Raw genomic sequence first — 14,861 nt, forward strand, 5'->3', positions numbered from 1 at the left:
CCTCAGCCTCCCAAGTAGCTGGGATTACAGGCACCAACACCACCATGCCTAGCTATTTTTTTTTTATTTTTGTATTTTTAGTAGAGATGGGGTTTCACTGTGTTGGCCAGGCTGGTCTCAAACTCCAGACCTCAGGTGATCGACCCGCCTTGGCCTCCCAAAGTGCTGGGATTACAGGAGTGAGCCACCATGCCTAGCCTGAAGTCTCAATTTTAAGATAAAATTTTAGGCTGTGGCATAGCAACACGTTCAGGTGGCACTATCTCTGCTAAATGTGCACAGAAAAGTTAGTTTAATTTCAGGTTTGTGATGCTCAAGGTAAACAGGCCCAAATAAATAATCTGTTACTATAAAAGAAATATTTGGGACGCCAAGGCAGGTGGATCACAAGGTCAGGAGATTGAGACCATCCTGGCTAACACGGTGAAACCTCGTCTCTACTAAAAATACAAAAAAATTAGCCAGGCATGGTGGCGGGTGCCGGTGGTCCCAGCTATTCGGGAGGCTGAGGCAGAAGAACGGCATGAACCCGGGAGGCAGAGCTTGCAGTGAGCTGAGATCGCGCCACTGGACTCCAGCCTGGGCGACAGAGCAAGACTCCGTTTCAAAAAAAAAGAAAAAGAAAAGAAATATACAGATGTATCTCAACTTACGACGGGGTTACGCCCTGATAAATCTATCTGCAGCTGAAAATACACAAAATACACCTACCCTACTGAACATCATAGCTTAACCTGGCCGCCCTTAAACATTCTCAGAACACTTACATTAGCCTCTAGTTGGGCAAAATCATCTAACACAAAGCCTATTTTTATAATAAAGCGTTGAATATCTCATGTAATTTATTGAATACTGTCCTGAAAGTGAAAAATAGAATGGCTCTATGGGTACCTGAAGTACATTTCTACTGCACTATCATAAAGTTGAAAGATCATATCGAACCACAAAAATTGGGAACTATCTGTATTAGAATTTGGAAGACTATTAGATAATCTCATTTCCTATAAGCAATCCATCTTGCTGTGCTGCAACACATGAGTTAATAATACATGAACAGAAAACCCTGAGCTCTACATTCCTATTTGTTTTTATATTAAAGATTATTAGTTAACTCCTAACACTTGAAAGTGAGCTACTTTTCCAATTTATAAGACACCTGAAATATTAAAATACATGTATTAAATGCTCTATAAAAACTACGAAGTGGCAGCCCCTGGTTTCTAGAACCTATTCTGTATGAGAACTGGGTCTAAACTAGAATTATGGTTAATTGCTTTTAAAAAATGCCTGTATGTGCAAATTTATGCTAGTATGAATGAAACTGCACTGATTAACAAGAGAAATGGCCACTTACTACTTTCAATAATTTCTTTAACCAGTTAGTTTTTAAAAGAGTTAATAGTAAAAATGCACAGGTGGCTGAAGACTGGAAGGAAGTTATGATGCCAGTGATTCCTTCAGGTCTTTCACAACCCTCAGCAGCCATCATTCATATACACACACACACACACACATATATATATATATGAACTTGTCATGCTAAATATATGTAAATATAAATACAAATGTGTGTGTATGTAGGTGCATATGTGCATATATATAATTTTATATATATATAATATATAAAACTATATATATATAATACATATAAAAATATATATATATTTTTTTGTCGTGGGGTGCGGGCGGCAGACAGGGTCTTGCTGTGTTGCCCAGGCTGGAGTTTAGCGGTGTGATCACATCTCCTGGGCTCAAGCAATCCTTCCATCTCGGCCTTCCATGTAGCTGGGAACACAGGTACATGCCACCACACTTGGATTTTTTTTTTCCTTTTGCAGAGATGAGGTCTCACTATGTTGCCCAAGCCTGTCTCAAACTCCTGGGCTCAAGCCATTCTCCTGCCTTTACCTCTCAAAGTGCTGGGATTATAGGCATGAGCCATCGCACCTGGACAGCATGACAAGTTCTATTAAATTCTATTAATAAGTTAATTTATTAGCCATGGTAATATTACAAGAATACAAATATTTCTGTCAACTTCATGTATATGAAGACAAAATATAAAGAGTTTAAACTTAAGCTCAATGAAAAGCTTAGTTGTTGAAGAAAAAATATTAAATTAACTGTATTATACGTAAAAAATAAAATTTTATAATCCATCCTAGACTCATAGGCCTGCTTTGCTTTTTAAAATGCTGTTAAAAAATACCTTTTCCTTTTTTTTTTCAATTTGATTTTTTCTTTGCTTTTTTCTTTTTTCTTTTCCTCTTCTTCATTTATTCCTGGGAGGTGAGAAGAAAAAAATCCAGTCATCATGAGTCTATATATTAATATGGCATGTAAATACGTTAAAGTTTTAGCTGTTGGTGAATTTCACTGGTTAGGATATTGTACTTCTTTTGTAATAATTTTCCCCTTTCTTAATTATCTTTATCCATTAAAAAACTCATAAAAGTATTAAATGCTTTTTATAAACATTTCAAATACTAAGTCCATCAAGCAAAAAAATGCAAGTACCCCACCTCTAATTCCCATAGGACGTCAATGCCAGTGGTTTGATGGGCACCATTTGGGCCTCAAAAAGCAGAACAGTACAACAGTGCACAGTTTTAAAACTTTCTTCTGCAACAAAATTAGGATCATGCAATACATATTATTCTCTAACTTGTTTTTTAAATACACTATTCGGTGTCTATTCTTCTAGGCATTCTTTTTACAAAACCAAACACACACACATTTACTCATACACACACATTTACTCATACACACACATTTACTCATATACACATAGTTGCACGTAAGTTCCAAGTATTTTTTTGCCTTTGAAAAACGTACTGTCACATATATTTTGCAGCTTATTTTTTTCACTTAACATAGCAGATATTTACCTTTGTCATTAAACATATATCAATATCATTATTAAACACAGAATAGTGTTCCCATGAGCCATAATTTATCAATTTCTACTTTCATTGTTAGAAACAATAAGCAATAGAAATCTTTTACATATAAGAAGTATTTCTGGGTGACAGAGCTTGTTTACGTTTATTTAAAGAAAGAACAGGCCGGGCGCAGTGGCTCACGCCTGTAATCCCAGCACTTTGGGAGGCGAGGTGGGCGGATCACGAGGTCAGAAGTTCAAGACTAGGCTGGACAACATGATGAAACCCCACTTCTACTAAAAATATAAAAAATTAGCCAGGTGTGGTGGCAGGAGCCTATAATCCCAGCTACTCAGGAGGCTAAGGCAGGAGAATTGCTTGAACCCGGGAGGCAGAGGTTGCAGTCAGCCGAGACTAAGCCACTGCAGTCCAACTTGGGCAACAGAGTGAGACTTAGTCTCAAAAAAACAAAACAAAACAAAACAAAAACAAAAAACAGCAATACATTCAATTTTACTTTAATAAAAGAATATTAAAGTAAAATTCAAGAAATAGCTTTTCTACAAGAAAGATTATTTCCCAAAAGAGCTCTCTAAAGAAAAAAGACTATAAAAAACTAAGAGTTTGGAGCTATTCTTCTTTTTTTTTTTTTTTTTGAGACAGAATCTGGCTCTGTCACCCAGGCTGGAGTGCAGTGGCATGACCTCAGCTCACTGCAAGTTCCAACTCCCGAGTTCATGCCATTCTCCTGCCTCAGCCTCCTGAGTAGCTGGGACTACAGGCAACCACCACCAGGCCCAGCTAATTTTATGTATTTTTAGTAGAGACAGGGTTTTCACCATATTAGCCAGGATGGTCTTGATCTCCTGACCTCATGATCCACCCGCCTTGGCCTCCCAAAGTGCTAGGATTACAGGCTTGAGCTACCACGCCGGGCTGTAAACATTTTAAAATATCTGTGTATATATATGTATATATTCCAAATCTATATATTTTCTAATTATGAAAGCAATGTACGTTCAAGGTAGAGACTTTATAGGTTTCAGAAAAAATGTATAAATAAGAGAATTAAAGTTTTGCTGTTAGGATCTCCTTTTAGTAGCCAGGAAGACTTGGGGTTATTTGGCAAGGTAGAGAATAGAGATCAGTTTGTCTCATAAAATCCTAGGAGATTTTTATTGACCACACTTTATTCAACAAATATTTACTAAATGCTTATGTGTCAGGCACTGTGCTATGTACTGGGTCTTTGCTGTGCATGATCCTTGCCCACAGGGAACTTACAGTTAAGTGGTGAGAAAGAAAATGAACAGGCAAAGATAGCACTATAAGTGAAGAGCAAGGATAGTGCACGTCAGGAAGAGGAAATCGGTGCCAAAGCTCCAAGGCAAAAAGAGTTTGGTGCATTCTAGAAACTAATAAGAGGTTGTTGCAGATAGAAGGGGAGGGGCAACTATGAATAAGAATGAACACGAATGAGAACAGATGAACAATAAATCATAAATACATGTAGAGTACCTTGAAATGAGAGGCCAGAGAGGTAAGCAGGAACTTGCTTATTCAAGACCATGAAGGCAGCAGTAAGGATTTTACATTCTAAGTGAGATGGACTGTGTGATCGGCAGTCTTAACATGTTAAATGAATTGGAAAGGGCTAAAGGGAAAAGTCAGGGGAATAATAAAGTAACTGGAGTAATGCAGGCCAGAGACAGTGGTGCCCTGAATAAAGGCAGTGGAGTTGGTGGTATGTGTGTGAGAAGGACGATGGAACGAAAGGAATCAAGGATGACCACCAGGATTTTAGCAGTGCCATTGATTAAAATGTGGATTGGTGGGAAGTGGGTAGGAGACTGGAGGACAATTGTGGGTGGGGAGTGGAGACTTCAATTGTAGACATATGAGATCTAAAAGACTTGTTTGACATCCAAGTAGGTAACTGAAGTAGGCAGTTTGGTATGTGATTCTGAAGTTTAGAGATTAGTCTGAACACACACACTGATCAGCTTACAGATAGTATTTAAAACTATGGGGAATAAATAAAATTATTTAGTTAGAGAATGATGAGAAAAAAATACAGGGAGTAAAGCCCAGGAAGATCATCTGCATCTTGAGGAACTCCAACATTTACGGGCTGAGAAGAGCAGGAAGAAGAGCTATCAAAAAGATTGACAAAGAAGGGCCACAGGGTTGGAAGAATACCAGAACCAAGAAGTAGGAACGTTAAAGAAGAGAGGGGCCACCTATCAGATAGTACCTAAAGGCCAAGTAGAATGTGGATAGAAAAATGTCAAATAGATTTGGCAAAAAGTAATTAAAGTCCTTGACAAGTGGACTGAAAAACAAATGGAAATAAAAAGGTAGAGAAAGTAAGAATAAATAACTTTTCTGAGAAGTTTAGCTAGAAAGCGGCAGAGAAATGGGATGTTAGCTAGAGGTATGCAAAGGATCTAGGGAAGAAGGGGGGAAAAACAAGAAAAAAATTGATGCTGATTGAAATGATGATGTAGAGAGGGGATAACTGAAGAAATAAAATTCTTGAAGAAAAAGATTCATAGCAATTATGGTAGGACATGCCTTTGAAAGGAGGGACAGTCCTTCCATTTTAACTGAAGGAAAGAAAAGAAAGATGGATATATATGCAAATTTGTGGATTAAGTAATTGGAAGCTAAGATGCTCTCATCTGGTGTCTTCTATTTTGTCAATGAAAGAGGGAGTCATTAGCCGAAGGCGGAAGGGAGAAGTGGGAAGTCTGAAGACTGGGGGAAAGGTACAAAATAAGTATGAGGAGTGAACTTGCAAAAATAAATGCAAGCTGAGATTAGGGATCATGAATTTATAAAAACACGAGTCTGCCTCTTTACCTTTGCACTGCTGTAAGGGGATCAGCATGGAGAAGGCAAAGAGAGGTCCATCCATATTTGAGGTCTTGCTAGATAAGGGTAAAAGATAAAGAAATGAGTAAGGCAGTTACTGATATTTGCAAAAGAATAATTATGATAATGTATGATGGAATCTAAGCTAGATAAGGGGAAGACTAACTGAATGAAAGTGGTGGGTCAATAGCCTGAGGGTCTTTACATTAAATAAACTGGAAAGATAAGAACTTGGCGTAAAAAGCGTAGAGTGTATGACATTAATTTTGGAGGCTGAGAACAAGGTCCAGGGTACAATCATGGAAATGTGTGGCTGAGGTGAAGAGACAGAAAAGATCATTTTCAATGATAAGGTCCAGAAGATGAGCTAGGGTGTTGGCAGGTCATTCACAGGTCATCTAAGAAAGTCTCTAAGAACAATGAGAGGACTTGAGATGAAAAAATAAGACAATTGAGAGTTTGAGGGTGGAGGATTGCGTGAGACCCAGAGTTAGAAACCAGCCTGGTCAACATAGTGACACCATGTCTTTATAAAAGAAAAAAAAATTAGCAGGCATGGTGGCATATGCCTGTAGTCTCAGCTACACTGGAGGCTGAGGCGGACGATTGCTTGGGCCCAGGAGTTTGAGGCTGCAGTGATTCACGAAGCCACGATTGCGTTACTACACTCCAGCCTAGACAACAGAGTGGGACCTTGTCTCAAAAAAAAAAAAAGAAAGGAGTCTTCAAATAATTGTGAGGAATGGCCTGCAGTAGATATATGAAGACAATAAAAATGGGAAGAAGCAGGAGAGCCAAATGACAGGAGTCTCAAAAGGGCATTTTGCTAAGACAATACGTTGATGATGTCCTGAAGATATAAAAAATGTGAGTTATTAAAGACAACCAGTGGGAAGTATGTAGTTTAGAGAACTAAAAATGTAATTAAGAAAAGGAAAAAAAAATGGCCAGACCAAAGATAAAATGTATTACGGAGGAAAGCAGTCTTGAAATTCCAAGAACTATTTTTAACGTCTTCCAGCTCTCAGTTATCTCTCTTCCTTTCTGGAGGTGGCGCTGGCCACCTCTTTCCTGAGTGCTATCAGCTAAGGTGTCAATGGTTGGCATACTAAGTTGGAAAAAATAATTAAAGGCAAAGTGAAGAAAAACAGGATGGGGGAAATAAGGCATTTTTAAAAAAATCACATCCAATGACAATGTACATCTGGAGACTCAGAAATTGTACAAATAAGTACTATAGGTTACTTATCTCTATTTCTAGTATCCAGGATTTTGTCAGTTATGCCAACAGCTTTTTAGAAAACTGATCAATGCCATTTGTCCTGAAAAACTTCTCTCCATTATGACAGAAGTACTAAAACAATGCAAGTGATGAAATGCTGGGAGAGATTCTATACTATTTAAGCAGAATGAATAATATGATTTTTGAAGCTCACCTATTTCAATTACATGAAATACTTGGAAATGACAAAACACTCTATCAGCTCAGGTTCCTATTTGCAAATGACATGACAATTTACACTGATATTCCCAAGGAGTCTAAAAAAATCTAGAATTAGTGAGTTCAGCAAGAAGAAAAAATAAACAAACAAAAATCAATTCATTTTTATTAGCAACGAACATGCAGAGAACAAAATTAAAGTTACAGTATCATTTATAATTTTCCAAAAAAAGTATATAAAAAGTGTATAGGCCTTATATGCTGAAAACTACACAGTGCTGATTAAAGAAATCCAAGAAGTTTTAAATAAACAAAGAGACACATCATGTTCATGGATCAGAAGACTCAACGAAGTAATGACGTCCATTCTCCCCAAACTGATATACACATTTAATGCAATTCCTGTTCAAAATCCTAGCAAAGCTTTCTGTAAATATAGACATGAGTTTAAAATTTTTACGGACATGAAAAGGAACTAAAATAGCTTGAACAATTCTGATGAAGAATAAAGTGGAAAGAATTAGTATCCTCATTCAAGACTACTTTTTAGCTATATTAATAAAGCTTATGTGGTATTAGCGGAGGCAAAGACACATCGATCAACAAAACAGCACAGAGAATCCAGAAACAAGCACACACAAATAGAACCAACCGATTTTTTTTGGCGGGAGGAAAAAAAAGCAAAGCAATTTAATGCAGGAAAGACAGCCTTTTTAAGAAATAGTGTTGGAACAACTGAACAACCATAGGCAAAATCAAGCCTCACTGCTTACATAAAAATCAACTCAAAATTTATCATGGACTTAAATGTAAAATTAAAACCACAAAACTTTTAGAAAAAAATATATGAGCATTTTTCAGATCTATGCATAGGCAAAGAGTTCTTATATTTGACACCAAAAGTATAGTCTATAAAAGGAAAAATTGATAAACTAGACTTCATCAAAATTAAAAACTACTGCTTTGTGAAAGACCTGGTTAGAGGATAAAAAAGACAAATGCCATACTAGGAGTAAATGCTTTCAAAACAGGTATCTGAGAAAGTACTAGTGTCTAGAATGGTATAAAGAATATCAACATGTATAAAGAACATACAAAATACACACATGTACCCACATATATATATACACACACACAGATATATCTATATATGTTCAGAACTCAACATTCAACAGTAATGAAAAGATGCATAACATTATTAGGCATTAGGAAAATGTAAATAAAACCACAATGGGCTATAACTACACATGTGTTAGAATGCTAAGCACAAAAATGCTGGTGACAAAGCCAAATGCTGGTCACTCATATGTTTCTCGTAGGGACGTAAAATGGTGCAGCCACTGTAGAGTTTGACAGTTTATTAGGAAACAAAACATACAACTACCATAACAACCCGGCAATTTTACTCTGGGGCATATGTCTCATAGAAATAAAGACTTATGTTCACCCAAATCCTGTTTATAGCAGTTTTATTAATAATAACCCCAAACTGACAATCCAGTGGATAAACACTTAAACAAACTGTAGTATATCCATAACACACACTACTATTCAGAAATAAAAAATAACGAACTATTGATACATGCAACAACCTAAGTCAGTCTGTAGAGAATTATAATTAGTGAAAAAAGCCCATCAGAAAGGATTATATACTGTAAGATTCTATTTACAAAACATTATTGAAATGACAATATTATAAAAACAGAGAGCAAAGTTTTGGTTTAAAGGGCTTAGGAAGGTGGTGAGGGCAACAGAGAAGTGGATATAGCTATCAAAAGACAGTATGAATGGTCGTGGTGGTGATGGAAATGTTCTGTGTAGACTGTATTAAAGACATTATCCTGCTTTGAAACTGAGTTTTCGAAGACGTTACCATTGAGGGAAACCAGGGAAGGGACAAAAGGGGTCTCTGTGTGATTTCTTACAGTTACATGTTAATCTACAATATTCTCAAAATAAAAATTTCGATTAAAAAATCAATTACACATATGTATGGGTCTATTCTGTTCCATTGATCTATCTTTACATCGATACTACACTTTCATGATTGCCTGTGGCTTTACAAAAAATCTTGAAATTAGGTTGTGTTAATTTTTCAATTTTACTAATCCTTTTGAAAGTGTTTTGGCTTTTCTAGGTTCTTTACATTTCCAATCGGCTTGTCAATTTTTTTTATTTTTATTTTTAGAGATAAGGTCTTGCTTGGCTTGTCAGTTTCTCAAATGGCCTGCTGGAATTTTGATTGTGATTGCTTTGAATTTATAAATCTGCCTGGGGAGAAGTGACATTTATTTTAAAATTGAAACTTCCACTCAATGAATATAGCATATCTTTATTTCTTTCTTTAACTTCCCTCAACAATATTTTGTAAAATATATTTCAGTCTTGCATATCTTTTGTCAGATTTACATTCTTAGTATTTCATTTTTTATGCTATTGTAAAAGATATCTGTAAAATTTTAACTTCTGATTGTTCACTGCCAGTGTACAGAAATATAACTGATTTCTGCTAACTGATCTTGTGTCTTGCAACTTTGCTAAACTCAGTTATTAATTCTAGAAGCTTTTTTGATAGATTTAGTAGGTACTTCTACATAGATGATCATTCATCTGCAAAAAAAGACAGTTTTAAACTCTTTCCTGAAATCTGGATACTTTTGATTTATTTTTCATACCATACTGCAGTGGCTAGAATCTCCAGCAGAATGTTGAGTAGAAGTGGTATGAGTGGACATATTTGCCTTGTTTCTTATGTTATGGAAAGACTTCAGTCTTTTATGATTAAGTATGATGTAACATTTTGGTTTTTTATAGATTTTGTATGAAGTTAATGAAGTTCTCTTCTATTTCTAATTGGCTCAGAATTTTTTTATCAGAAGTATATGATGGACTTGCTGAATAATTTTTCTTAAAATATTGTGACAATAATATAGGTTGTTTTTAGTCTCTTAAATATCATGAATTACACTGACTTCTGAATATAAAACAAATGTATTCCTGAAATAAAACCAACTTAGTCATGATATACTTTTTATACACTGCTAGATTCAATTTGCTAAAATTCTCTTAAGAATTTTTGCATCTGTATTAATAAGTCTCTAACTTTCTTTTTTTGTAATATCTTAATCTGGTTTTGTTATCAGGGTAATGCTGGTCTCATAAATTGAGTTGAGAAATACTCTCCTCCCTTCAATTTTTAAAAAGATTTTGTGTACAAATTCTATTATTTCTCCTTTAAATGTTTTCTTGTAAGAGAAGCCACTGGGCATGAAGTTTGTTGAAGTTTTTATTTTTATTTATTTATTTTTGAGACGGAGTCTCGCTCTGTCGCCTAGGCTGGGGTGCAGTGGTCGGATCTTGGCTCACTGCAAGCTCCGCCTCCCGGGTTTATGCCATTCTCCTGCCTCAGCCTCCTGAGTAGCTCCGGACTACAGGCGCCCGCCACTTTGCCCGGCTAGTTTTTTGTATTTTTTTAGTAGAGACGGGGTTTCACCGTGTTAGCCAGGATGGTCTCGATCTCCTGACCTCGTGATGCACCCGTCTCAGCCTCCCAAAGTGCTGGGATTACAGGCGTGAGCCACCGCGCCTGGCCTGAAGTTTTTAAACTAAACATTTAACTTAAGAGATGCAGGGGTACTCTTCATATTTTAGATTTCTTCTTCAAACTTTTGCTGGTTTGTATCTTTCAAGTAATTTGTCCATTTTATCTAAGTTATCCAATTTATTGGCATAAAGTTCTTTAAAATATTCTCTTCTCCCTTTTATATCCATATGATCTGTAGTGTTATCAATTCTCGCATTTCTGGTTATCAGTTATATATGCCTTTTCTCTTTTTAAAATCTCATTAGTTTGGATAGTGATTTTTCAGTTTATGGACCTTCTCAAATAACCAGTTTTTGGTTTTGTTGATTTTCTGTAGTTTTGTTTTCCATTTCATTGTTTTACCTCTGATCTTCATTATTTCCTTTCTTCTGCTTACTGTGGGTTTAATTTGTTCTTTTTTCTCGTTTGTTAAGGTGGAAGTTGAAGTCATAGATTTGAGACATTTCTTCTTTTTTTCTAATACAGGTATAAGCTTGTCTCTAAGTACTTCTTTGGAGGCATACCACAAATGTGTTTTTATTTTCATTCAGTTAAAATTACCTTCTAATTCTCTTTTGCTCTTTTTTTTTTGTTGACCCAATAGACTATTTGCAATTATGTTAAATTATAAACACTTGGGAATTTTCTAAGTAGCTTTCTGCTATGGCCCAGTATCAGGTCTATCTTGATAGGTGCACTTAAAAACAAAACAAAACAAACAAAAACAACAACAAAAAAGTGTATTTTGCTGTTGTTGGGTGAGGTGTTGCATAAATGTTAAATGGGTCAAGTTGGTCCATAGTGTTACTCAAGTCTTCCATGTCCTCACAGATTTACTGTCTACTTGTGCCATTAGTCAATGAGAAAGGTGTTGAGATCTATGGCTATAATTGCAAATTTGTCTATCCATAAGAATTTTTATTTATGGTTATACCAGGATTTGTTTCAGATATTTGTTATTAGGTGCATAAACAGTTAGAAAATATACATATATATATATATTTTTTGAGATGGAATCTCACTCTGTTGCTCAGACTGGAATGCAGTGGCATGACCTCGGCTCACTGCAACCTCTGCCTCCCCGGCTCAAGTGATTCTCCTGCCTGAGCCTCCTAAGTAGCTGGGATTACAGGCACATGCCACCATGCCCAGCTAATTTTTTGTATTTTTAGTAGAGACGGGGTTTCGCCATGCTGACCAGGCTGGTCTCGAACTCTTGACCTCAGGTGATCCGCCCACCTCGGCCTCCCAAAGTGCTGGGATTACAGGCGTGAGCCACCATGCCAGGCCCATACTTAGAATTTTTATGTTCTGTTGATCAAATGACCCTTTTATAATTAGGAAAAAACCTCTTTATTGCTGGTATTCTTTGCTTTGAAATCTATTTGGTCTGACATTAAAATTGTCACTTTAGCTATCCTTTTAATAGCTGTCGCTCTCTTTTTTTTTTTTTTTTTTGGAGTTATGATAATTTCAGACTAACTACTGCAAACATGTCCCAAAAAAGTTATGAGGAACTAAGGAAATAAAACAGTAGCTATGGGAATAATTTCCTCTTCCACTTAGCAATGATGGATAAGGAATTTACTTTCTAGGTTTTATAGAGAAACTGGTTCTAATGAAAACAAAATATACAGAATATGCTATCCAACACCAGCAGAATACATTCTTTTCAAGCACATAGAACATTCTCCAGAACAGAGCATGTTAGGCGACAAAATAAGTCTTCACAAATTTAAGAAGACTGGAATCATATTGAGTATCTTTTCTGACCACAATGGTATGAAAATGTAAATCAGTAATGAAAGAAAAACTGGAAAATTCACAAAAATGTAGAAATTAAACCACACACACCTGACCAACCATTGGGTCAAAGAAGAAATCAAAAGAGAAATTAAAAAACAATCTTGAGATAAATGAAATTACAACATACCACAATTTATGGGATTCAGCAAAAGCAGTACTAAAAGGGAAATTTATATGATAAACGACTTTATTAAGAAAGAAGAGGGCCAAGTGAGGTGGTTCATACTGTCAAAAAAAAAAAAAAAAAAAAGAAGGATCTCAAAAAAACACAACCAAACATTATACCTTTAAGAAACTAGAACAACAACAAAAAAACCCACAATAAATGAAATAGAGACTTGAAAAACAACAGAAAAGCTCAAAGAAACTAAGAGCTTTTTAATAAAAAGATAAAATTGACATATCTTTAACTAGACTAACTGAAAAAAAAAACAGAGGGTCAAAATTAGAACTGAAAAAAGAGTATAAGTGATGTCACAGAAATATAAAGGGGTGTTATATAAATATATAACTATATAAGAGAATACAAGGAACATTTATATGCCAACAAATTGGATAACTTACAAGAATACATTCCTTGAAACATAAAATGTATCAGGAGTGAATCATGAAGAAATCAAAAATAGGAACAGACCAGTAACAAGTAAGGAGATTGGGTCAGTAATCCTCCCAACAGAGAAAAGCCCAGGACTAGATGGCTTTGCTGGTGAAGCCTACCAAACATTTAAAGAGCAATTAAGCCAATTCCTCTAAAGCACTTCTAAAGAACTGGAGAGAAGAGATCACTTCCAGACTTATTTTACAAGGCTGGCATTACCCTGATACCAAAGCCAGACACAGGTACCTTAAGAAAATAAAATTACAGACCAATACAGCTGATGAACATATATGCAACAATCTTCAACAAAATTCTAGCAAACCAAACTCAGCGGCACATTAAAAGGATCATCCACTATGATCAGTTGGGATTCATCTATGGGATACAAGGATGGCTCAATATATGCAAATCAAGAAATGTGAAACACCACATTAAGAAAAGGAAGGCTAAAAATCAAATGAATATTTCAGTAGATGCAGAAAGAGCATTTGACAATATCTGTGTTCATGGACTGAAAAAATATTGTTAAAATGCCTGCATTATCTAAAGCAATCTATGGATTCAATGGAATTCCTACCAAAATCCCAATGGCTCTTTTGACAGAAATATAAAACATAATCCAAAACTGTATACGGAACCACAAAAGACCCCATATAGCCAAAGCAATCTTAAGAAGAACAAAGCTGTAAGCATCACACTCCTTGATTTCAAAATATATTACACAGCTATAGTAATTAAAATAGTATTGTACTGACATAAAGACAGACACACAGACCAATGGAACAGAAGAGGAAGTCCAGGAATAAGCGCATGCATATATGATGAACTGACCAAGAGGGGTGTTAAGAACACACAATGGGAAAATGATGTCTGTAGCAAATGGTCTTGGGTCAAGTGTATATGCACACACAAAAGAATAAAACTGTACCCTCACCTCATGCCATATATAAAAATCAACCTAAAATGAAGATATCTGAAAACAACTTTATTCTGTTTTCACACTTGGCTAATAATTTGGTTGAGAATATTATTCTGACTTGGATATAACTTCCCTTCCAAAATGTGAAGGCATTCCCCACATCTATTAGCTTTCAGGACTGCTTCAAAGAAGTGGAAAGTTATTCCGACTCCTGATCTTTGACTGATGACTTGTTTAATCCCTGATCCTGGAAGCCTGGATTATATTTTCCTTGTTCCCTGTGATATGAAGTTTTATAATGGTGTGCTTTTGTGTGGGTCTATTTTTAGCTCTGTATTTGGTACTTGTGGAACCTTTTCAATTGTAAAACTAATGTCATTCAGTTCTTAGACATTTTCTTTCTGGGACTCATTTGAGTGAAGTATTTCCTAGACTAATTGTGATATATGTCTGGGAACCAAATAGGTGAAGAGGGCTGGAAAGTTCTCAGCCTTTAACTTCCTCCCTGTTTTCAGCTATGTTAGTGTGTCCCAGTCTAAAGAACTTACGTTTTACCCTGTCTAGAAAATAAACCTCCAGTAGTCTGCTGCGGTGATGAAGTCATCTGACTTCACAGGGGAAGGGGACTGAGGGTTTAACTCCTGCAGACTTGAAACCAATCCTCCTGTTTTTAGCCTTATATTCAGCCAGAGACACCCAAGGATACTATTTATCAGTCTTTAGGGGATTTTAGAATATATATCGGGTTACTTCACAGC

General features: G+C 35.9%; 1 protein-coding gene across 1 annotated transcript in view; it reads right to left on the reverse strand.

Moving 5' to 3' along the window:
- The window catches only part of SREK1IP1 (SREK1 interacting protein 1), a 47,155-nt gene that overhangs the window by 4,214 nt on the left and 28,080 nt on the right, over positions 1 to 14,861 (reverse strand). The window contains exon 4 of the mRNA XM_003899726.5: positions 2,210 to 2,282. Coding sequence (XP_003899775.1) covers positions 2,210 to 2,282 — 73 coding nt within the window. The remainder of the gene's footprint in view (positions 1 to 2,209; positions 2,283 to 14,861) is intronic.

Source organism: Papio anubis, chromosome 5 (assembly GCF_008728515.1).
Source record: "Papio anubis isolate 15944 chromosome 5, Panubis1.0, whole genome shotgun sequence".
Lineage (NCBI taxonomy): Eukaryota > Metazoa > Chordata > Mammalia > Primates > Cercopithecidae > Papio > Papio anubis.